The 24,017-nt window shown below is 41.3% G+C and overlaps 1 protein-coding gene across 1 annotated transcript in view; it reads left to right on the plus strand.

Annotated features, from left to right (window-relative positions):
* Positions 1–727: 727 nt before the first annotated feature.
* Positions 728–24,017, plus strand: part of DOCK3 (dedicator of cytokinesis 3) — a gene marked incomplete at both ends in the record, with an annotated part of 182,953 nt that continues 159,663 nt past the window's right edge. The window contains 2 exons of the mRNA XM_081319050.1: positions 728–764; positions 19,579–19,662. Coding sequence (XP_081175176.1) covers positions 728–764; positions 19,579–19,662 — 121 coding nt within the window. The remainder of the gene's footprint in view (positions 765–19,578; positions 19,663–24,017) is intronic.

Genomic DNA, 24,017 nt, shown 5'->3' on the forward strand with positions numbered 1-24,017 from the left:
CTACCGTAGTTTGGGGTAGGCGAGAAAGGCACATCCAAAGGAAGATTCCCGCAAGGGACATCCCGCAAACTCCCGCTCCTCGCCCACCTCAGCCGTAGGACGCAACCCAAACGCCGACTGAGTTCGCGCGGGAAGGCCGGCCGCGGGGGCTGCCACGCATGCGCCTGGTTGCCAAGCGGGTGGGCGCGGGAGTCCTTCAGCAGCAGCGGGGGAGACAACAACAGTCGTTGTCGCGCCGCCGGCACCGCCGAGGAAGCGTTTCGAGGGGCTGCCGTCGTTCCTTCATCCTCCGTCGCCGCCGGGAAAGGGAGAGAGTCAGGCTGAGGAGCGGCCAGGGCAGGGCAAGGGCTCTCGGGGCGACTGGATTAAGGCGAGGAGCTGTCCTTCCTCGGAGTCGTCCTGCCTCCGAGCCGGCCTGGGGAAGCGCAGTGCTCTTCCTTCCCCAGCGCGGAGGAATCTGCCGAGTCCCTCCGGGGAAAGGCTGCCGCCCGCTTCTGCGCCCACCGTTGCCCTCCCGCTCGCTTGCTGGCCTGCGGAGACGGAGAAGACGACGCCGCCGCCGCCGCCGCCGCCACAGCCGCGCTGCCCTGGGGGCTGTACGGAGCAGCGGCCCCGGGCTCGTCAAGAAAAGCCGCCTCTGCTCGTCAATGAGCATCGCGGCACCGGAGCTCCACTCCGCCAGGGGGGAGCCGGCTTCAGGAGCAGCCCCGGCGGCGGGGGGAGCAGCATGTGGATCCCAACGGAGGAGGAAAAATACGGCGTGGGTAGGTCCCCGGCCTCCTGTCCTGGCCCTGTGGGGCGGGTGGGGGTGAAGGGAGGCTGCGTCGCCTCCCCTCTCAGCAAAACGGCTGGCGGGCGGGCGGGCGGGCGGAGAGGCGGTAAGCGATCCCTGTTGCGCGCGCGCGCTCGCTCGCTCGCTCGCTCGCGCGCTGCCTCTGCCTTGCGCGTCCCTGGCTCTCCCAGGGAGCCCAACTCTGGTTCTTTTGTCAGAAAATGGCGTTTCGGGGGAGGGTGCCGTTTTTTGGAGGGGGGTGGTGGTGGCGGCGGAGATGGGAGGGATGCGGGGCTGCTGCGTGCTGTTGGCTGGCAACAGCGAGCGGCCTCGCTTGGTTTTCGGAAAGGATGGCGAGTGCCGTGTTATCCCTCTTCCCGCTTGCAGCTCAGAGCTTCTCCATCTCCTCCCGGTTGGGCTGCCTTGCTTTCTCGTTGCAAAATGGCACGCGAGAGCCCCTTCCAAATTCTGCACCGATCGTCTAGGGCAGGGGTCGGCAACCTCGGCTCTTTTATGACTCGTGGACTTCAACTCCCAGAATTCCTGAGCCAGCATAGCTGGCTCAGGAATTCTGGGAGTTGAAGTCCACGAGTCATAAAAGAGCCGAGGTTGCCTACCCCTGGTCTAGGGCAGTGCTCTCGAAGTGAAAGATGGACAGTATTTCGCTCGTGCGGAAATCCAGTTAGCCCCTCTCATCCAGTGTTAGGAGTTAGAGAGGATTGATGTTACGTGTAAATAAGTGTCCTTGTGAGCTGATCAAAATGGGCTTCCCAAGTCCGCGTATAAAAACTAACCGGATGAGAAAAATAGAAACCCAAGTCTCATTTTATAACCTACTTATTTATGGTGCGCCTTTTTATTATCAGCGTCTGCGACGATCTTCTTGGGATTAAAAATACGGGGTTGAAGCGTCGGTAGAGGGCGCCAATTATGTACCTGCTCAGTTAATTATTCCAAGAATGGTAACCAAAAGTCAACTTCATTAACTGGCAGTACTCTAAGCAAGGATACTAACGATTTCTCCTCTCCATATGAACATACCTATATGACATAGGAAAAATAATGAATATTGTGTGCCTGTCTTCTCTTTTACATATTTTGACCAGTTTAAAATATTTTAAAATATATTGCTATTTTTGTTTATTTTTTAAAATAGTTAGGCTTGCCTGTTTTTTCCATGTAAAAATTTGAAAGGAGAAAGCTATGTTACTGTCATAAAAGTAACTTTGCAAAGATGAGATTGTATCATAGCTTTGCTATGATGAAGCTGATGATTTCATAAATAAGAGACTGAAACGAAATAGTGCATGCAATCTTAGAATTATTAGAATGTTTTTTTTAAATATTTTATTGATTTTCTGTTATTACATTTCATTAGTGCTTAATGAACAATGTGTTGTCTGGGTTGATTTGTTTTGCTTAGTAATACAAGTTAAGTTCTTACTCCCTATCCCATTTTTACAGCTGTTCATAAAATAAGTTCCATGTTTGAAAATATTCTGTATCTTCTTTTTCTTTGATCCTCAATGTAAGTCTGTCCATTTCAGCACAGTCCAGTATTTTCTTGATTATCTCTTCATCCAATGGTGTTTCTTCATTTGTCCAGTGCTGAGCAAATACAATCCTCACTGCTGTTAATACATGTAATGTTAAATATACATTTTGTTTATCATTTTTTTCTGGAATTATACCTAATTAAAAAAAGTTCAGGTTTAAAGTTTAAAGAATTATTAGACTATTGAACTTTACTCTATTTTTTGTTTCTTTAATATTTAAGACTTCCATATGGAATATGGAATTTTCCATATTGATATTTTCATACTGATCAGTCACTCTGTTTTAACCAATGAACGTTTGTCCATGTTCTGTACAGTTTTTATATTTAACCTTCATTTAAAATAAGAATTTTTAGAAAGCAATAACATGAAGAAGAAAGCAGTGTTTTTAATTCAACAGTTCAACTTTAAAAAGAGGCACCCTGATATTTCTGGAAAACCACCATAGCACAAAGATGTAATATGACAGTATGAAATAAATTATGTAATAACCTATTACAAAAATAGTTATTGGCGGGGTTAAAGCTAAACTGCCAACCCCCCAGCAATACTAATAGTCATGAGAGCTTTAAATTTGCATTGTAGCATAAGGGATTTAAAAATAAGAGTCTATTTCCAATGCTACAAGCAGTCCAAGCAATAAATCAGATTAATCATGATATTATTTGTTTAAATATACAAGCCTTTTTAAATAGTTGAATACTGATTGGGTGAGATGTTCATTGTCTTTCCAGTCACATGTTCCAATGCAAAAATTTCCTTGTTTGCCTTGGAAAGCTAAAATGTTTGTTTTGTTTCTTTTTTCCGATGTTCAAAATATCTTACTGTTGGTTGTTAGCATTATTGTCTTATTGAAATACTTTTCATAGCCCCTTCCCCCCATTTTATTATTGTCTCAAATAGACATTTTAATGTATGTGTGTGTGTGTGTGTTTGTGTGTATGAATTCCAATGACTTTGCTACTCAAATTCCCCTAACTAACTTGAAGAAGCTACTTGGATGGGCAGCTAAATATCTCAAATCAACAACAAACTAAGTTTAGTTGCCATGACTCAACTTCCAGACTTTCTCAGAAATTAACAAAATGTTCTGGCTGAACAGAAACATAACCAAGTAAACTACTGTTTTATTGTGTATTGGGTCTTGAAGGCAATGACCAGACCAGCATGATTCAAAAGCGTTTATTGAACCAGAACAGAATTGACAAAAACTGGCAACATGCCTGCAATTTATACTCTGCCTTAGTCTAAGGCATCAGCCAATCATAACGTTAGCTCACTCCTGCCCAAACTTGAATCCTTTTGAAGTTCCCTTCAAAACAGTTGGAGGTACATTAGTTTTGCAGCACCATAATATTAATACTTAATATATAACAGCCCTCCCACTTAGGATAGTTGCTATTCTTGTTGCATTAAGGCACATAGTCCTTAAGGTAGGCCAGGGGCCTGCAGCTTTGGGCAGATTGCCATAATGTAGTTTGGGCGTCTTGTTTGACTGGACGATTGTCCGCCCCTGGTTGACCTGTGCCATGGTAGCCGTTTAGGAGAGGCGGTTCTATGACCTGGGGTGCCTCTGCTTCTGCGGCCCTTGCAGGTGTGGGCAAATTTGGGACAACATGGTAACCCGGTGTGTCCGAATTCCCCTCAAACTCCTCCCCCAGGATTGGACCGGCCTGCCGACACCGTAACTGGTCAGTGTGGCGTCTGATCACACGACCATTTTCCAGGGCCACCTCGTAGGACAATGGCCCTGTTACCTTAGCCACTTTAGCAGCAACCCAGGGTGTTCCCGGCCCATAGTTCCTGGTCCATACCAGTTCACCCAGCTGTAGGTTCCTGGGAGGCTTTGGTTGAGCTGTTTCTGCTGCTATCCTGTCTGGGTGGAGTCGGTCAAGCTTTGTTGTGAGCTGGTGGCCCCACCTTAGTTCTGCAGGGCTACGACCTGTTGCGGTGCTAGGAGTTGTGCGTTGGCACAGGAGAAAATTTCCGAGGCGGTGATTCTAATCTCCCATTATCATCCGCTTGAGCGATTCCTTGGTGGAGCTCACCATTCATTTGGCCTGGCCGTTGGAAGCTGGGTGGAAGGGAGCAGAAGTTGCGTACCTTATCAAGTTAGCGTTTAGGAATGATTGAATTCAGCTGCCGTGAGTTATCCCCCGTCGGACACAATGACGTCTGGCAGACTGTGTGTGGGGAAGAGCTGGCGTAGCTCTTGGATGACCCTGGCAGTTGTCATTGATGGGAAGGTACCACTTCCAACCACTTGGAATAGCTGCCAACGACAATGAGGAATACCTGTCCTTGGAATGGGCCTGCAAAGTCAATGTGCATGCGAGACCAAGGGGCATGTGTGGTCTCCCAGCGGTGCACGGGTGCTTGGGGCATCTCTGGACCTCACAGCCCCTTACTTGGGTTTCAATGTCTTTGTCCAGGCCTGGCCACCACAAGTAGCTCCTGGCTAGAGCCTTCATCCTCACGATTCCGGGGTGCCCTTCATGTAGGGAATCTGGCTTGAAGACTGGGTGGAACAACGATCCTGCTCCCCCATAGTGGGCTGATAGTTCATCTTTCCTGCACACATAGTGCTGGAACTCTGGGCCTGGCTGGATTTCTGGCCATCCTCTCAACACCCAATTGAGAACGCGGCTGAGCATTTTGTCTGTGGTGGTTTCAGTGGCCACGTCCCCTGCATGTAGGGGTGTTTCAGGTAAGTCCTGGATTGCCAGGATACGCGCTGCCGAAGCCGGGTCTGGATGCGTCTGCGGCAGAGGCAGTCGGCTGAGTGCATCAGCGTGGCCCATTTCCTTCCCCACTTGTGGACTAACCTGTACGAGTAGGTAGCCTGCCTCATGGAAACATTGAAGTACTACCCAGAGACGTTCTGCCAGAACTGCTGCTGATTTCCCTGTGATCAGGTCGTTGTCATAGTACAAGCAGATGCCGGGTATGTTTTCAAGAGTCCGTTCCATGATGCTTTGGAATAACCGGGGGGCTACGCTTACCCCAACCTGCAGGCAGCGGACTCGAAATGCCCCTCTATGTGTGATGATGGTCTGTGCCTCAGAGGTGGCATCGTCAACTGGCAGCTGCTGATATGCCTGTGTGAGGTCTAATTTGGCAAAAATTTGGCCTCCTTGAAGCGAGGCGAGTGTGGCTTACCACCGGAACTGGGTAAGCATGTTGCTGTAGGGCCTTATTTATTGTGCATTTGTAGTCCGCACAGATGCGAATGTCCCCGTTTGGCTTTACTGGGGTCACTATGGGAGTCTCCCACAGGGTACTGTCTACAGGTTGGAGCACTCCCTGCTGCACTAGTTTGTCAAGTTTTGCATCAATCTTTGGCTTTAGTGCGAAAGGCACTCTGCATGGTTTCACTCAGATTGGAGTGACTGCTGGGTCAAGATTGAATGAAATGGGCGCCCCTGTGTATTGTCCCTACTCTGTGCTGAAAACATCAGCATATTGTTGGCATACTGCTGCCAGGTCAGCTGTTTGTGTGTGATGGATGCCCATCACACAGATGCCCAGGGCTTTGAACCAGTGCAGTCCAATGAGGCTGGTGCGCTGTCCAATTACGACCACAATGCTGAGGGGACCCTCAAATTCCTTGAACTTAACTCTAATGGCGGCTTCTCCCCTTACGGAAACATGGCAATTTTGGAAGTCCGTTAATATGAGGCTTGATGGCTTGAGCGGAACTCGCCCTTTGCCTTGCCTGCGAATATAATCAAAAGTCTTGTATGAGATGATTGATAGAGTTGACCCGGTGTCTAGCTCCATGGAGCATGGGACCCCCTGCAGTCTAATTTGGACCTTTAACTTCTCCTTGAGGGGGCGTTGGGCTCCCGTTCATTGGATATTTCGCCTCCCTGAACAAAATCCAACCCTGTTCTGCCCTGGGCCCCAATTACCTTTCTGCTGTGCGGGCGCAGTTCGCATTTCTCGCTGACGACCTCTACAGACTGGCAATGTGCCCTTGCTTTCCAAAGCTGCGGCACATAGCTGTGTGAAATCTGCACTGTGCCCTTTTATACTGTCCCCCACAGCTAGCACAGTTCTGTGGAGACATTGTTTGCTCTGTTGAGAGTTGCCATCTAGGTAGCTCTCTGCTCTCTCTCATCGTCCTCATCAGTCTCCCCCGGTCCCTCAGTGGACTCTTGGTGGATCACTGCGGGGCTGGTTTGTGCTTTTGGTGGCTGGAGAGCCTTCATTGCTCCTCTGGCAGCCTCATTTGCCATGACTTCCTTTAAAGTGTCTTGGAATGTCAGTGTTTCCATGGTGAATAGGGGCTGCTGTAGCTCTCTATTTAACAAGCCACAAACGAATCTGTCTCTGAGGCGGTCTTCCAAATCTGGAAACTCAAAGTGTTGTGAAGCTTGTCGAAGTGCGGCCACAAACTCAGCTGCCGATTCTCCAGACCTCTGCTCTCGTTGCTCGAAAGTATGGCGCCAAGCTATTATGGAGAGTTTTGGCTCAAAATGTTCTTTTAACCTCCTCTTGAGGTCTGTGTATTTCACTGACTCTATGTTTGCCAGTGCTACCAGGTTTTCTGCGATGTCAAATGTCGCTTGCCCGCATGCACAGAGTAGGGTTGCTACCTTCAGGCCATTGTCTCTGACCTGGTTCGCCGTAGGTAATTGTCAACACGGGAGATATAGTAGCTCCACTGCTCCGGATGGGTGATGTCGAACTTGTTGAGCCTTCTGAGTTTAGCCATTCCGGGAGTTCTGTGAGGTCCTGGTTACTGCCTTTGCTACTGCGATAGGAGCTGTGTTGCCTTTTAATCCTGGGGATGGATCCCTCAGGATGTTTGTGCCTCCAGTGTGTCTTACTGGCAGGCAGGGCGGGGACGCGGTCCCACCAGGGCTCTGTGCCTGGTCTGACACCCAGTGACTTCAGTCTGTTAGTTCACATCAGCTCACTAGCTGCAGAATCCCACCTTCGTCGCCATTATTGTATATTAGGTCTTGAAGGCAATGACCAGACTGGCATGATACAAAAGCGTTTATTGAACCAGAACAGAACTGACAAAAACAGGCAACATGCCTGCAATTTATACTCTCCCTCTAGGGCGTCAGCCAATCATAACGTTAGCTTGCTCCCACCCAAACTTGAATCCTTTTGAAGTTCCCTCCAAAACAGTTGGAGGTACATTAGTTTTACAGCACCATAATATTAGTACTTAATATATAACACTTTGTTCAAAATCTCCTTATTATTGTCAAATAATCATTATAAATTATTGGTTTGGAAATTTAGCACTTGGATTTTTTAAATAAAATATAGCTTGGATATTTATGTTTTGTTCATGCCTAATTGGCAATTCCAGCTATCTTTCAGCTCCATTTGCAAACCTGTACAATATTCATCAACATTTGTAAGACTACCTTAACTCTTGGTTTCAGAGAAAAGAGAATACTAAGGAGAAGGAATATTAAGAATTCCAAATAAATGTACTCTTAGCAAAAAATAATCTAACTTCTAAAATCCAAAAGGAAATACAACCTTCAAATAAAATTTCAGCTATAAAATATTCAGTGTTTTCTGAAATTCTTGTGTGGCTGGCTAATTTAGAATTTTCAGAATGGATGCTGAAGCAAAAAGAAATTAGATGCCACGAGGGAAACAAATAGTGTCACATTTATTTAAATTATCCCTTGTAATTCCTTACAGCTTCCAGGGTGAGCTCAGGTGTTAGGGGCAGTCTCCGGAATTCTAATCACAAAAGAATTGCTTTTGCTGATAAGTTTTATGTCTTGTAACCAATCCTCATCACCATCCCCAGAGATGCTTAGTTTAGGCATCAGCTATGAGAAGATTACCTATCAATGAGGATTAAGTGTCTAGCAGGTATTGAATGTTTAACGAAAACTAAAGAGATGAATCATTTAATTGAAGTTAGAACAGAAAGTTTATTATCTCACAACTTGGAAAAGTAAATAGGAAGAGCTAGCTTCTCTAAGCAGCCTGTCTTCCAGGTGTTAATTAAAAAAATAGAGGTCAATAACAGAACACTCACACAGTAGGTCAAGTCACATGGTACTTTTGCAACTCTGTTATTGCTTAAGAATTAAAGTGTAGAAAATGCGTATGTTTAATCTTTTTAAATATTATCCATAGTATTAAAATATTATCTATAGTTAATGTATTTAAAATATGTTAAACTTAGAATATTAATTATTTAACAGCTTTCTGCTAAAACTGTCAAAGGATTGTGTACAGTTAATAACAGCAACAAAAATATAACAATCCTATTCTAAAAATTCTATTAGAATTCTATCCTATTTCTATTAAAATAACCACAGTAATTAAAATACATATGAAAATAATTTGAATATATTAAATAAAATGTGCCTTTAACACATAGCTAAACACTAAAAAATGGAAACCTCTTGTACTTCTGGAGAGAGTGCACTTCAGAATTTGGGCTTGATGAAAAAGTCCTTTCTGATATGCTAATTAATTGGCCATTGGCAATAGAAGTGTCTCTAAGAATGTCTTTCTTGCAAATCCTAATAGTCTGACAAGTTTTGAATGAAAGAGATAGATTTTTAGATTCTAGTGCATTTAGAGCTTTCAAGATTAACATATTTCTCCAGGCTTGTTACTTTACTGTGAAATAATTCAGAATCTGCACAGCTTCTTTCATCTGAGAGCCAAGGAGCTAGTTATATTCATGCAAAGATTAGCCTACCAGTGTTTACTGTTGTTACTGTCAAGCTCTATTTCACATATATTTGCCACTTGCCTTCATTTAAAACTTATGATATGAATTGTAATGGTAATCTAAAAATACTTGGCTAACTAAACTATTGTTTATTAATATAACAATTGTATTTGATCAGAACAAAAAATATCCAATCAGCTTGTTATTTATACAACAGTCAGTATCATAAGTATAAGAGAAGCCACAAATTTTTGAGAAGAGTAACTTTCAATTCCTGTTCTTTAACAATTTTTGTTGATAGTATTATCTTCCATTAATTTGTTTAATGCTGTTATGAGAGAGCTAATAAAATACCTTCCTATTCTATACAATGTGTAGTTATATATGCCTTTATTATATCCCCCATTGGTTTTCTTTTTTACCCTAAAATGAATTCTTTGTCATATACAATAGATGCCATAGGTACATCTTTCCTGATATTTAGATTGATTTAAGTTATATAAAAAAATGAAAAACAAAAATAATATATCCTGTTCAATTCAAATGGAATTTTGTTGTTGTTGTTAGCTGCGAAGTCGTGTCCGACCCATCGCGACCCCATGGACAACGTTCCTCCAGGCGTTCCTATCCTCTATCATCATCTGGAGTCCATTTAAGCTTATGCCTACTGCTTCAGTGACTCCATCCAGCCACCTCATTCTCTGTCGTCCCATTCTTCTCTTGCCCTCAACCTTTCCCAGCATTAAGCTCTTCTCCAGTGAGTCCTTCCTTCTCATTAGGTGGCCAAAGTATTTGAGTTTCAACTTCAGGATCTGGCCTTCTAAAGAGCAGTCAGGGTTGATCTCCTCTAGGCCTGACCATTTTGATCGCCTTGCAGTCCAAGGACTCCAGGAGTCTTCTCCAGCACCATAACAGGAATATGATCAATCCAGTTCCAATATTTTCCATTAAGGTTTTTTTCAGAAAACCTATTTCAGGCTTCAGCATCTTCAGTTTGTAAAAAAAAAAGCCCTTATGCAAAGTTTTGTCTTTATCTAAACCTGCTGATACATTTAAATAATGATTGAACAAAAACATTAAATTATACAGTTTTATACCAGAAGGATCTAACAATAACCTGAATGAGGCTCCAATAAAAGAAAAATGGTATTCAAATATAAACTTATTCTTTCTTTGGTATAATAATTTTATTAAAGATTATATTTTAACAGTCAAATTTAATACAAATTAAAAAGAATAAAAAGATGAAACAAAGAAAGAAAAAAAGGAAAAAATAGAGAAATACAAAATAAAATATAATAAAGAGAAAATAAATGAACAAAGAACTGATTTCCCACCATCGTCACAAGTATAAACAATTTTAGTAAATTATCACTTCCTTTTAAAATACAACAAATGATCTCTTTTTTCCATATTCCATTTCTTATCTATAGACAAATCCATAAAGAATTGTCATTTCAGTCCTGATGTCAAGAAGAAAAGTCCATTTGGGTTATCAGAAATAACAACATATTTATTTTAACTTTTATCAAATAAACCAATTTTATATTTTCCCTTTATATTTAATGATCTTAATCTTTAGTCCATTCAAATAAGACTTAATTTCTTTTTATTTTTCTTTGCCCCTTCTCACAAGATTTTTCAAAATTTTTAATACATTTCTTTTGTAAATACAATATAGGAAAACTATTCAGGCTACTTGTCTACGGAGATTCTCAGTCATCCAGGTCATAGTTGTTCCAAATATGTTTTTTCATGAGGTAACTGGACTTTCTTGTTTTTCTTTGAAGACATTTCACTTCTCATCCAAGAAATTTCTTCAGCTGTGATTGGATGGTGGGGAATAGAAGGATTTATACTCTCTTGCAGAGAGCTGGTCATTTGCATTCTTTTAGAGAGTTGTTGAGGCCACCTGGAGGCTTACCTATGTCGTCATGGTCACCTGAGTAGTGCAAATGGGTGTGGAGCCTTCTGTTGAAAGGACTGTGTTGTAAATTGGAGATAGATGATGTCGTACCCTCCCCCTTTGTTGAAAGAAGGCTCTTCAGTTTTGACATAGATGGTCTCTTTGACCCCTCTTTCAAAAACCAGCGGTTCTCTCTGTCCAAAATGTGGACTTTGCTGTCTTTGAAACAATGGCCTTTGTCTTTTAAATGCAGATGGACTGCCGAATTTTGTCTTGATGGGTTTCTTCTCCTATGTTGTGCCATGCGTTTATGAAGTGGTTGCTTTGTTGCCCAATGTACAGATCTGCATATGGCTCACTGCCAGTTGCCTTGTGAAAAAGCAACTTTGGGATATCCAGGCTACTCTCTTGGTTTGTTAGTTGTATATCCCCTTTAATTATTAAAACACTCTGGTTTCTTTTTATATCTAGCATAAGACATTTTCTATGTCATTTTGGTAGCGGTCTTTTGTAAGTCCATTCAGCTCAGCCTTGATCTTATCAGGTAAAACTTGTTCCTCTTTTATAACTTCTTTTAGATACAGTCTTATTATAGAGGCGGATGTCTCGGTCGATACTATTAATTTCTAAGTCCATTTTTCAAAATATTTTCAAAAATATTCTTCAGTATGTCCAATATTAGAAAATATTGCTTCATTCTGTAACTGTAAATTGAATTCAAGAGTTCTTCCATTATAATTAATTCCAAAATCTAATTTCAAATTTATTTGGATCCTAAGTCCATTTGTAACTTTCCACAGTCAAAAGTTTTAATCACCTTTTTGCTCTTTGTGTTTATGCGTGTGAACATATGTTCTTAAACTATTTAACTTCTGCTAAGGATTGAGGGAAATTCACTCAGTGCTGTCAAACATGTTAATCCAAAGGTACGGTATCTAATAACTGAAAAACAATTAAACAACTTCTGAAAGTGATTAGAAAAGGAAGTTAGAGTCCTTTTAAAAATGCTGAGTGCGATTTGAGCCAGGTGGCTATTCCTTTGTCTCCCAGAGTTCTAAACCAGAGGCTGCTATCTTATGGTCTTCTTGTGAGGAGTAACTGTCTGGAGCACTTGTTTGCAATCTCAAGTCCTCTCCTTTTTTTTTTTAAATTCCATTTATATCCCGCCCTTCTCCGAAGACTCAGGGCGGCTTACAAGCTTAGCAGTAGCCTTCATTCTATGTATATGCCTGCTTATTAGGGCTTTCACACACACCCCAAGCGGCTTTCTGCTAATCTGACTTATACTTCAAAAGTCAAAAAATAATATAAACCTTTTCTCATATAGTATAACAAAATGACAAGCTGAGATAAAACATCCCATAAGCTTTAGGTCAGGGGTCCTCAACCTTGGCAACTTTAAGACTTGTGGACTTCAACTCCCAGAATTCCTCAGCCAGAATTCTGGGAGTTGAAGTCCACAAGTCTTAAAGTTGCCAAGGTTGGAGACCCCTGCTTTAGGCCAATTAAAATACATTTTAACATAATGAAAAAATTAACACTGGTATTTAGAAAATTGAGAGTTATAAAAAATGAAAGCAAGAAGTAAAATAATAAATCACAAAATTATTTTAAAAAATTAACTAACAATAAAAATATGCCTAATTTGTAGGTTTACTCTTCCTCTTTCCTATGCTGAAAATCTAATTGTTTAATTGTTTAATTAAATGCAAGGAACATCCTCTATTTTGCAATTGGACATAAAAAGATAAACAGAAATAGCCCTCTTAATAGAGGCATTTTTTACTGTGAGTAGTGATGAATTCCTTTTGCAAGTTAAATTTCAGTCCTTAAGTTTAAATAATAGGCAAGAATTTCAGGATTGTGAGCCAATTTGGTGTAGTGGCTAAGATATAGTCTAGCAACTAGAAGACTGAGTTCTAGTCTTTCCTTAGGGAATGTCAAACCTCTTCCTAAATTTTGCCAAGAAAACTGCAGGGACTTGCCCAGCCACTCACCAGGAGCCAATACTAATTTGAAGGTATCCCCCTAAAAAAAAAAATAGAAATTACCGTATGAAATTTTCTCATTCTACCTTCCAAAGATTGCAGGATAAAGAAAAAAAATCTTTACCTCTTGATTCAATTTGTCATGATTGAGATTAAATTCTTTGTTTATTATCAAACATAGATGGCAAATCAGGAAGTAGCGTTATTTCCCCTCTACCCAGCATATTCCAGGGATGATACTTGCCTAGAAAGCTGAAGGTTTCTATCCCGTATAGAATTTCTTTCTCTAAAGAAATTCTATCATGACAGGAATCAGTCTACTTGAAATTCTATATTCTACATTCAGTAATTCCATATTATCATCAGAAAATCTTTTAATTTGGCCAATTCTTGGAAATATTTCTCCATGGCAGCCAGTAAAAATCACCCATTAATTAATTTTATTATTTTTTCTTTCAAGCAACTCAATTTTTAATGCCTGTTTTGTAAGAATTATTAATTGCATCGATAATGTGTCCAAAATCAGTACAATACATTGACTCTTTCTATAAAGAGTATATATTAAGCATATCTTTGTGGAAGTATGATAATTCCTGCCTGTCATTGCAGATAGTATATTCCCTATTCTGACTTTGGTGTATGTGTGGGCTGATTGTAGCGCAATATCAGGCAAAAATATTGGGGCGGGGTGGGGGAGAGGAAATGCCAGGTTGTATGCTTTTCCTCCAGTGTTTGAGTCTAAAGAGGAGACAGGCAAAAACTACTTATTCTGGGAGCACTTATCCTGTTGCAAACTTTATATGTATTGGTAGACTGCTTTTAATTTTTTTCCAGTATAAATCCTGCACAATGTGTTGAATGTATTCTTTGTTCTGTAAAGAGAAATAATGGATTATTTCTCACAAAATGAATCAGTACAGTTAGCAATTAGGTTGCATTATGCAATTAAAAAAGCACATTTAAAATGAATGTAATTTAGCTACATATAAAATTGTCAAACATAAGGAATATAATTTTTTCAGCTCTTCTAAAGATAAGCCATTGGAGACATATGATATTTCATAGTATTGTATGCTATGAAACATAACTGGAAGGATATAGTTAAATTATCTATTTTGGTTAGCAATTTTATCAATGCCTGTAATTATATCTGGGGATATAAATAATAATTATGCCATCCTGTGAGCTGATTGAGAGAATATTTATTTAAGATTGAACCACTATATGAGGTGAGGGGGCAATAATTCAAAAGATTTTTAAAAATTGTGCACAAATTCCTGATTTATTTAGAGGTAAACTTTGCTTACCAACTTCCTTTTTCAATGATAGTTGAGAGTTCCAGTGGTGTTGCAAAAATAACTATAACTTATGCCTTTACATATTTTTGACCTTTACAGCGTCCTTCTGTCATGTGATCGCCATTATAGTTACGACGCAATATACTTTATTGATTATTCAATTGACCATATTAAACATAAGCATCAATAAGTACAATACAATAACATGAGATAATATACAGTAAAATGAGATAAAATAGCTATTGTGTGATAAAATAGAATAAAATACAGTGGGTAAGAGTAAAATAAAACAGTATATGGCAAAATAGAAGAAGAAAACTATTAATTAAATCAACTGACTATCGTATACCGGTATATAAAATTGATACAAAAATGCAATTGGATAAAAAGAAAACAAAACTTCATAACAGATTGTCACCCCTACACTTATCTCCAATCTGATCAACGTTGTCCTCTTTCTGTCCTTTTTGAGATGGCCTTTGAAATTAAGAGTTCAGTCTTGATGATATTAGGTTTGTTCCTTGCAATAAATAAGACCCCTGGGTGCACCAATATTTTTTAGTTTTTAAATAAGTGTCTATATAAGCGGCCCTTTCTGGAGAGTACAATTTCAGTAAACAAGAATGTGTCCAGTGTCTTCAAAGGCTGCTGTTCCCCAAATGCACAATCTTAGAACTCTAGTTGGGACTCCATGAAACCTCCCATGTCTTACCACTGAGTCCAGTTGTTCAAATCAAGGTCTAGAACAGGGGTCGGCAACCTGAAAAAGCAAAAGAGCCACTGGGAACCGGTTCCATCACACATAAAAAAAGTGGGAGCCGCGCGCGTGCATCCGCGCACGCGCATGCGCATAAAACAAAATATTTTGTTTTTTGCACATGCGCGTGCGCGGATACACGTGCACGGTTCCACTTTTTTTATGTGGACGCACCTGCACGCCAGCGGCGATGGGTCTCCCTGGTGACGGGTGCTGGGTTGCGGCGCCGCCTTCAGCCTTGGCGCCGCCGGAGCCACCCCCGGGACCTCCAAACTGCCGCCCGTTCGGAGAGGTGCGCGCGCAGCTCTCCAAACCTTTGGAGAGGTGCGCACGCACCTCCGCCCGAACACCCGTTTGGAGACCTGCTGCCGCCGGTTTAGAAAGCTGCCGCGGCCCGTTTACAGAGCTACTGAAGGCGGTAGCTCTGTAAACGGGCCGCGGCAGCTTTCCAAACCGGCACCAGCAGGTCTCCAAACGGGTACCGCCGTTGCCCATTCCGAGGTGCACGCGCAGCTCTCCAAACCTTTGGAGAGGTGCGCACGCACCTCCGCTCGAACACCCGTTTGGAGACCTGCTGCCACAGGTTTAGAAAGCTGCCGCGGCCCGTTTACAGAGCTACTGAAGGCGGTAGCTCTGTAAACGGGCTGCAGCAGCTTTCCAAACCGGCACCACCATGTCTCCAAATGGGTACCGCCGCTGCCCGTTCCGAGGTGCGCGCGCAGCTCTCCAAACCTTTGGAGAGGTGCGCACGCACCTCTGCCCGAACACCCATTTGGAGACCTGCTGCCGCAGGTTTAGAAAGCTGCCGCGGCCCGTTTACAGAGTTACCGCCTTCAGTAGCTCTGTAAACGGGCCGCAGCAGCTTTCCAAACCGGCACCAGCAGGTTTCCAAACGGGTACCGCCGCTGCCCGTTCCGAGGTGCACGCACAGCTCTCCAAACCTTTGGAGAGGTGCGAACGCACCTCCGCCCGTACACCCGTTTGGAGACCTGGTGCTGGTTTAGGAAGCTGCCGCGGCCTGTTTACAGAGCTACTAAAGGCGGTAGCTCTGTAAACGGGCCGCGGCAGCTTTCCAAACCGGCACCAGCAGGTCTCCAAACGGGTACCACCGCTGCCCGTTCCGAGGTGCGCGCGCAGCTCTCCAAACCTTTGGAGAGGTGCGCACGCACCTCTGCCCGAACACCCATTTGGAGACCTGCTGCCGCAGGTTTAGAAAGCTGCCGCGGCCCGTTTACAGAGTTACCGCCTTCAGTAGCTCTGTAAACGGGCCGCAGCAGCTTTCCAAACCGGCACCAGCAGGTTTCCAAACGGGTACCGCCGCTGCCCGTTCCGAGGTGCACGCACAGCTCTCCAAACCTTTGGAGAGGTGTGCACGCACCTCCGCCCATACACCCGTTTGGAGACCTGGTGCTGGTTTAGGAAGCTGCCGCGGCCTGTTTACAGAGCTACTAAAGGCGGTAGCTCTGTAAACGGGCCGCGGCAGCTTTCCAAACCGGCACCAGCAGGTCTCCAAACGGGTACCGCTGCTGCCCGTTCCGAGAGGTGCGTGCGCAGCTCTCCAAACCTTTGGAGTGGTGCGCGCGCACCTCCTCCCGTTCGGAGTGGTGCGCGCGCACCTCCGCCCGTTTGGAGTGGTGTGTGGACACCGGGCGACCGGGAGCCGCAGGAGATGGCTTAAAGAGCCACATGCGGCTCCGGAGCTGCGGGTTGCCGACCTGTGGTCTAGAAAAAGCTCTTTTGAAATGTTGATGTATGTAGCTTGTTAAATATTTTTCTAAGTGGAAGACTGATTTGTTTGAGCCTTCAGAGACTTGATGCATTTAAGTACCGCAATATCATCTTGGGCAGTCATATCAATAAATCTTTGTTTGAAAGCTTTAGATTTAATTGGACTGCGAATTGGTTGAAAAAGCTGGGTGGCCTAAGCACAAGGTTTCTTGTTGTGGAATTGCTCTTTGAAGCACATCCTTAGTAGTCTATTTGGGTCCATGAATAGGATGTTCAGTCAGTAATTAAAAACTGTAATTACTAAATGGCTTTGTGTAGGGATTATGCCCAACTCTGCCCTTATTGCTGGGACTGGTGTAAACTTATCCAACCCCAAGATATAATTCAAAAAAGTAGATTGTATCTGTTCCATTAAGGGAGACTTACACATCCCCACAGTTCTGTGCCATATCTGATCACTGGGACTATTTTGCTGTCACATACTTTTATGATTGGAATTAATTATAGTATCACAGTTAATATGCCTCGGAGAGAGGAGAAAGGAAAAAAAAACCACTCTCAAGCAATCTATGTAGGTTAACAGTATGTGAGAAAGGTCTTGGGAGATGGGCCAAAGAGATGCTGCCTAGGGAGTAGTCAAATAAGAAACAGCATAGACCACACCTGCATAGCGGGAAGAGCGAGAGGTTCAGAAGGGAGCTTCCCTAAGTTCCTAGGTTATAAAGTTGTTGGTGAGAGAATTGTACTTTCAGATTTTTGCAAGACTCTATTAACGTAGCCTTACAATAAAGTAGATTTAGTTTATGATGATGTTTCTTATTTGGTCTAACTGACAAGGCTGATATCAGTCTTGCAAGTCTGAAAGTACAATTCTACCACCAACACCTTTACAGCCCAAGAATTTGGGGAGGATCTAAATTAGATGGGCAACTAAATTAGATGGGTGGGTGGGTGGGTGGGTGGGTGGGTGGATGGATGGATGGATAGATAGATAGATAGATAGATAGATAGATAGATAGATAGATAGATAGATTTGTTCCACAAAACTGAAGTCAGGTGAGAAAAAGCTTTTAACTATAAAATAGTTATTCTAATAACATGATAGAATGAAAATGACCCAGGTCAAATAATTGAAACAAGCATACAAGCTCATGCAACATTAAGTAGACTTTCAAATAACAATGTGCTAATATGCAGGGAAAATGTATTAATACCATCAGTTTGTACTAGTATATCTCTTGAATTCCCAATCAGCTCAAAATTTCTGTTGCTAAGCAAGACAGTTGCTAAGTGAATTTTTGCCCCATTTTACGAACTTCCTTGCCACAGTTGTTAAGTGAATCACTACAGTTGTTAAGTTATTAACATGGTTGTTAAGTGAATCTGGCTTCCCCATTGACTTTGCTTGTCAGAAGGTCACAAAAGGGATCACATGACTCTGACACTGCAACCGTTATAAATATGAGTCAGTTGCCAAGTGTCTGAATTTTGATCACTTGACCATGGGGGATGCTGCATCAGTCATAACTGAAAAACAGTCATGTCACTTTTTTCAGTGCTGTTGTAACTTCAACTGGTTGCTAAACGAATGGTTGTAAATAGAGGAGTACCTGAATTTTTAAGATTATTTTCAAGCAGATCTGCATATGATAATGTTATTATCTGGACTGGAGCTGTTTAGACCAACTTCTTCCATGTAAAATGAAGTGGAAACTAAGGATTGGAATATTGAGGAGACTTGACAGAAAATCAAAAATATGCTTCTTAGAGGCAGCAGCCACTGGTAGGTATAGCTGTTAGACATCTGGACAGCATCTGTGCTCCTAAATTTTAGAAAGGTTGTGGAAATGGATTTGTTCAGAAAGGAGATTTGGAGTTGAGAGGATATAGGGATCTGGGATCTAGATGTATGCATCTTGTAATAAATAATTTTAACTATCATTGAGGTGATTTTTGGTTTATGTATTTACATCTTCTTACAACATAACTATAAGGTATAGATCATAATAGAATTTTTCTATTGTCATCTAGTAATATAAATACAATTTGATCTTGCCATGCTTGAACTAACTAAAGTTTAAACTAATCAAATTTATCCCAGTTTGATGAAACACACTACTTACAGATAAAGAAGCTATGCTAAGGGACAAGTAATTGAGGGCTTGCTGGATATGAGTATCTGCCAAATTCTTTTTTTTTTTGAAGCTTTTTCCTGTTGTCTGGAAACTATGTTATAGATTTATGACAGATAAATACAAAATCACAAATTCCTAACAGATTTTCAAAATAAGAGCAGAGGATAAAAATATAAAGTAATATCGAATACATCATGTGGTTTAAAAGCACATAAATTTAATAAACTATTATTATGAACTATAGTTTAACAAAATTCACTGGGTTAAAATTCTTACATTCTTATTTGCTTTCTTTAAATTAGTTTATAATGTTAAATTAGGTTACTGATTGTTTGAGTTTTGATTGTTTTAAACTAATAACGTTACTGATTATTTGTTAATGATTTTTTTTAAAGAGGAACTATATATATATATATAAAACTAATGTCTTATTAAAAAGCATTTTAATTTCTGCTAACTATTTTGTTATTGATATAAAATTCTTTTGGCCTGTTTTAAAAGGGGTGTGGGATTAACATGATTGTATTATAATTAATCAGCATTCAGTTAGGGAGGATGTTATGTTTATATTAATCTTTTTTTAAGACACTTCTTTAATGTCTTGTGTTTTTTCTTTTTCTTTAAATATTTTGGCATTTTGTATTTTAACTATTTTTGAATAAACTAAATATTATAAAAAGCATGTTAATATGAACCTTGTTTCTGTTTTATGAAATCAAATATCAATGTACTGTTCAACATCTAATCTTTTAACATATTGTGTGTCCCTAGTTATATGCAGCTTCCAAGGACATGTACAGCAAGGCTTAGTTCTAGAACTAGGAGAAACTGTTCAGATCTTGGAAAAATGTGAAGGTATGATATATTGAAAATATTTCTTCTGACGTTTATGAACTGCCCCAACTACTTACTTTGCTTTTTCTTTTTATTCAAGTAGTAATAATAATTTGTGATCATAATGGTATCTTGTGGGTGTACTTTTGTAGCCAATGCTACACTAAATACAGTGCAGAATGTAAATTTTATATCCCCTTCCCTTGTTTCTATTCATTTACCACCTTTTGTCTTGTAAAGAGGAGATGAATAAGATAGGAGAAATGAATTTCTGTGATCACTGAGGTTCATTGTTTTTTATTAGGTGTTGGGAAGCCAACCATGTTAGAGCTATCTGTGCATTCCCCAAAAGGAGTGCATTTTATATTTTGCAAACCTATGTTTCAATAAATCATTTGAGAACCATGATTATTCAAATGCTTAGTAAATCTAATCTGACCCACTTTCTATAAGAAAGATTGAAGCGTTATTAGTAATCCTGTCAGAAAGGGGTCAGCATATTTATTAACCATCTGTCTAGAAATATTGGAACCTCATTTTTGGGAGGATAAGGGTGGCTTGTGATGATTTTATCATGATAACCAGGAATATATTTAGATTTCTTAATGAGTTGCATTCTAATACATAGTCCAAATTATTTATTTATTTATTTATTTATTTTATTACATTTCTATACCGCCCTTTCCCGAAGGACTCAGGGCGGTTTACAGGGTAGATTAAAAAAAAAACCGATTACAAAAGTTAAAACAAATTTAAAAAGAAAAAATTGTATGTGCCCCTGTCAAATAAAACCCCCATTAAAATCAGATTTCCTCAGCCTGGGTCAGAGAGCTCGAAGAGCCAGGTCTTCAGGCCCCGGCGGAATGAACGGAGGTCGGGGGCAGTCCTCAGCTCCACTGGCAGCTGGTTCCAAAGGGCAGGTGCCCCCACTGACAAGGCTCTATCTCTGGGTGTTACCCGCCGGCAATCTTTTACCGGAGGGACCCTGAGAAGACCCTGTGGGAGCGCACTGGACGAAGGGAACTTGATGCCGGCAGCAGGTGTTCCCTCAGATATCCCGGACCCAAGCCATTTAGGGCTTTATAGGTCATCACCAGCACCTTGAATCTCACCCGGAGGGCAACTGGAAGCCAATGCAGCTCGCGGAGTAGAGGTGTTACATGGGAGTATCGGGAGACCCCCATCACAACTCGCGCGGCCGCATTCTGCACCAGCTGAAGCCTCCGAGTGGTCTTCAAGGGCAGCCCCATGTAGAGAGCGTTGCAGTAATCTAAATGGGAGGTCACGAGCGCATGAGTGACTGTGCGTAGGGCATCTCGGTCCAGATAGGGTCGCAACTGGCGCACCAGGCGAACCTGGGCAAAAGCCCCCCTGGTCATACCAGTGACTAATTTCAAAACTTTCTTGAAACTATTGCAACTACAGTAAAATTTGTAAAAAATAAAGCTGTCAACATATAACACTACAGATAATCCTCAAGATACGACTGCTATTGAGCCTGCCCATTATGCTCACATGACGTGTCATTAGGTGAAACGTAACAAGCCCACTATCCCTGCTCTCCCCAATGTTTTGCAAGTGGAATGTGGAGTGCTTCCTGGGTGGGGGAGGCCATTGGAGACCTAGTACAGGCACAGGTCCACCTGCCCTCGTCTCCCAAGATCTCCCCCTCCCCCAAGATGTCCCATGCTCCACTTCCAACACCGTAGATTCCAACAAGTTTTTCCCCACTCTCACTGGCTCCTCCCAGGCCTTAGGCCTGATTCCCACCCACCAGGCCAAACAACCTTCTCATTTACCTTTTAAAGGTCTTCCAGAGCTCTGGAATGAATTTTATTTGCATAGCCAAACAGCACGGTTCCGAAAGTGGCCGCCATTTTATCCTTCCACAAAATGGTGGTTGAATTTGGGTCACTGCCATGTGGCCCAAGGATAAACTACTTCACTTTGCTGCCTTAACAAGGCCTGCAGCATTGAGAATCTTTTATAGCACTGGACAGACTACTGTGATGCAGCAAAATGAAGTAGTTTGTCTGGTGGCCGCCATTTTGTCCCCATCAACAAATGGTTGGGACAAATTGGTGGCTGCATTTAGGTTGCTGCTGCACAACCCTGGAGTAAACTGCTTCATTTTGCTGCCTTACAAAGGTCCCAAGACTTTCTGTAGTTCAGATATGATAATTAGGCTCTTGCTATCTCAAGGAGGAAGCTTTATGTAGCATTCAGAAACTTCTGCTTCACTGTGCAGATCTTCCAATCTAAGGAAGCAAAATGAAGCAATTTCTCTATTGGCTGCCATTTTGATATATTCACAAATGTGTGGGACAAAATGGAGGTCACGTTTCTGGGAACACATGGCCTGCCCTCCTTTCATATGAGGTCTGGAGAGTCTCAGAAGGTAAGTGGGATGTGATGGGTGTGTGAGGAGGAGGCCCAAACGCTGCAGGGTTCTGACAGAGTGGGATGGGGAGAGTGGCAGGAGGGAGCTGCAGCGACCCTGTGGTGGGTCATAACAGCAAACAACTGCAAGCCTGTTGCAGCTGTCATAACTTTCAAATGTTATATGTAGCTTTTGGGAGGTGTGTCATAATCTCAAAAGTTCATTAAATGGCCTGTCATACTTTGAGGTTTACCTGTATAACGAAAGGGTTATAATTGTATGTTAGATTATAAATAAAGGGTTAAATATCTATGCTGTATATGACAACTAAGAACATTAAAATAGTGACCTTGAAGTATTTCAAAGTCTTATTATTTTCTTTGCAAGTAGGTAAGTAGCTTTAATATTCCACGTAGTAACTGAGCACTTGTGCTTTTATCCTACAAAGTGATTATGTGCCACTTTGACTCCTAGCAATTACATAGAGAGAAAATTGTAGCTGCGAATTCAGAGTATGAATTTCAAACTAGGTTAGGATTTGGTATTAATGGTGTTTATGCTGTGGCTAGATGGAAATCTTTGGGATATCTAATTGCTGATATTGCCATATAGGAAAGAAAACCAAAGTTGAAAAGATAGAATTACATTAGGAACATGGAATGTAAGAAGTATGACACTCTGAAACACAGTGAAATATGAAATGAAATGGCTATAAATTGACATCTTAGGCATCAGTGAATTGAGATGAATTGGGATTGAACATATTTATTCAGAAGATCATACTGCTTATTACTCAGGACAAAAAAAGGATGGAATGGTGTTGCTTTTACAGTTAGAAATGTTATACAAAAATAATGCTTGGCTACAATGCAATGAATGAATGAATAATATTGATTAGACTTCATGGACAATTATTTAATATGACAGTTATTCAAGTTTGTGCTCCATCTACTGATGCAAAAGGGGCAGTTAACCCCTTTTGCATCAGTAGTTGGAGCACAAACTTGAATTTTATCATCATTATTTATAATCAGGTTTAATTAGAAATTAACAGAAAGTGTAAGTATACAATGCTTGTGATTGGGGACTGAAATGCCAAAGTTGGAAAATTAAAAGAAAAAAACGTAGTTGGATTGTATGGTTTAAGAAACCGAAATGAAGCAGGAGACTGGTTTAAATTTGCCACTCCAATGATTTCTTGATACCTATCTTCAAATAAAATATTTTTATCAATGACTTGGAGTTGGGGAACATTTAACAAGTTTACAAATGATACAGAGCTCAGAAGGATAAAAAATAGTTTAAAATTGAAATGGAAAATTAAAAACATCTGGACAGGCTTGAGCAATGGCCCAAAATGAATAGGATGAATTTAATAGGGAAAATTTCTTATCTGAATTTGATAAGAAAAACAAAAAATAAAATGATCTTGTGGTATAATAACAATAGTATAAAGCCCAGATCATGGAAGGAAATTGTTTTAATCTATTCTCTCCTGATCAAATTCCAGTTTGAATGCTTTGTTTGCTTCTGGGCCTCATATATCAATGGAAAGTGACAAACTGGAGCAATTCAAGGGAAGACTATCAAAAAGATGAGAGTTCTGGAAAATAAATCCTACCAGAAACACAAAGGAGTGTGTTACGTTTGCAAAAGAGATAGCTATGGGGAATATGATAACAGTCTTCAAATTGTTGTACAAGATTGTCGTACAGGAAAGAGAATGCAGAGGGTAGAATCAAAAACACTGAGTTAAAACTATAAGGAAGTATGTTTGGGCTAAATGTCAGAACAAACTTTCTGAGAGTACAATTGTCAGCCAGTGGATCTGGCTGTCATATATTTTCATTGTTGGAGATTTTCAAATCGAGGCTGGATATTATCTGTTACAGGTGCTTAGGTGCTTTAAGAGATACTTCAGAAAGCAGAAACTGCCCCCAAATCTGTGATTCTATAAAATATAGGTGGGAGATGTTTCTATTAATGTTTCTATTTC

The sequence above is a fragment of the Vipera berus genome (genome assembly GCF_964194415.1).
Source record: "Vipera berus genome assembly, chromosome: 2".
In the NCBI taxonomy this organism is placed as follows: Eukaryota; Metazoa; Chordata; class Lepidosauria; order Squamata; family Viperidae; genus Vipera; species Vipera berus.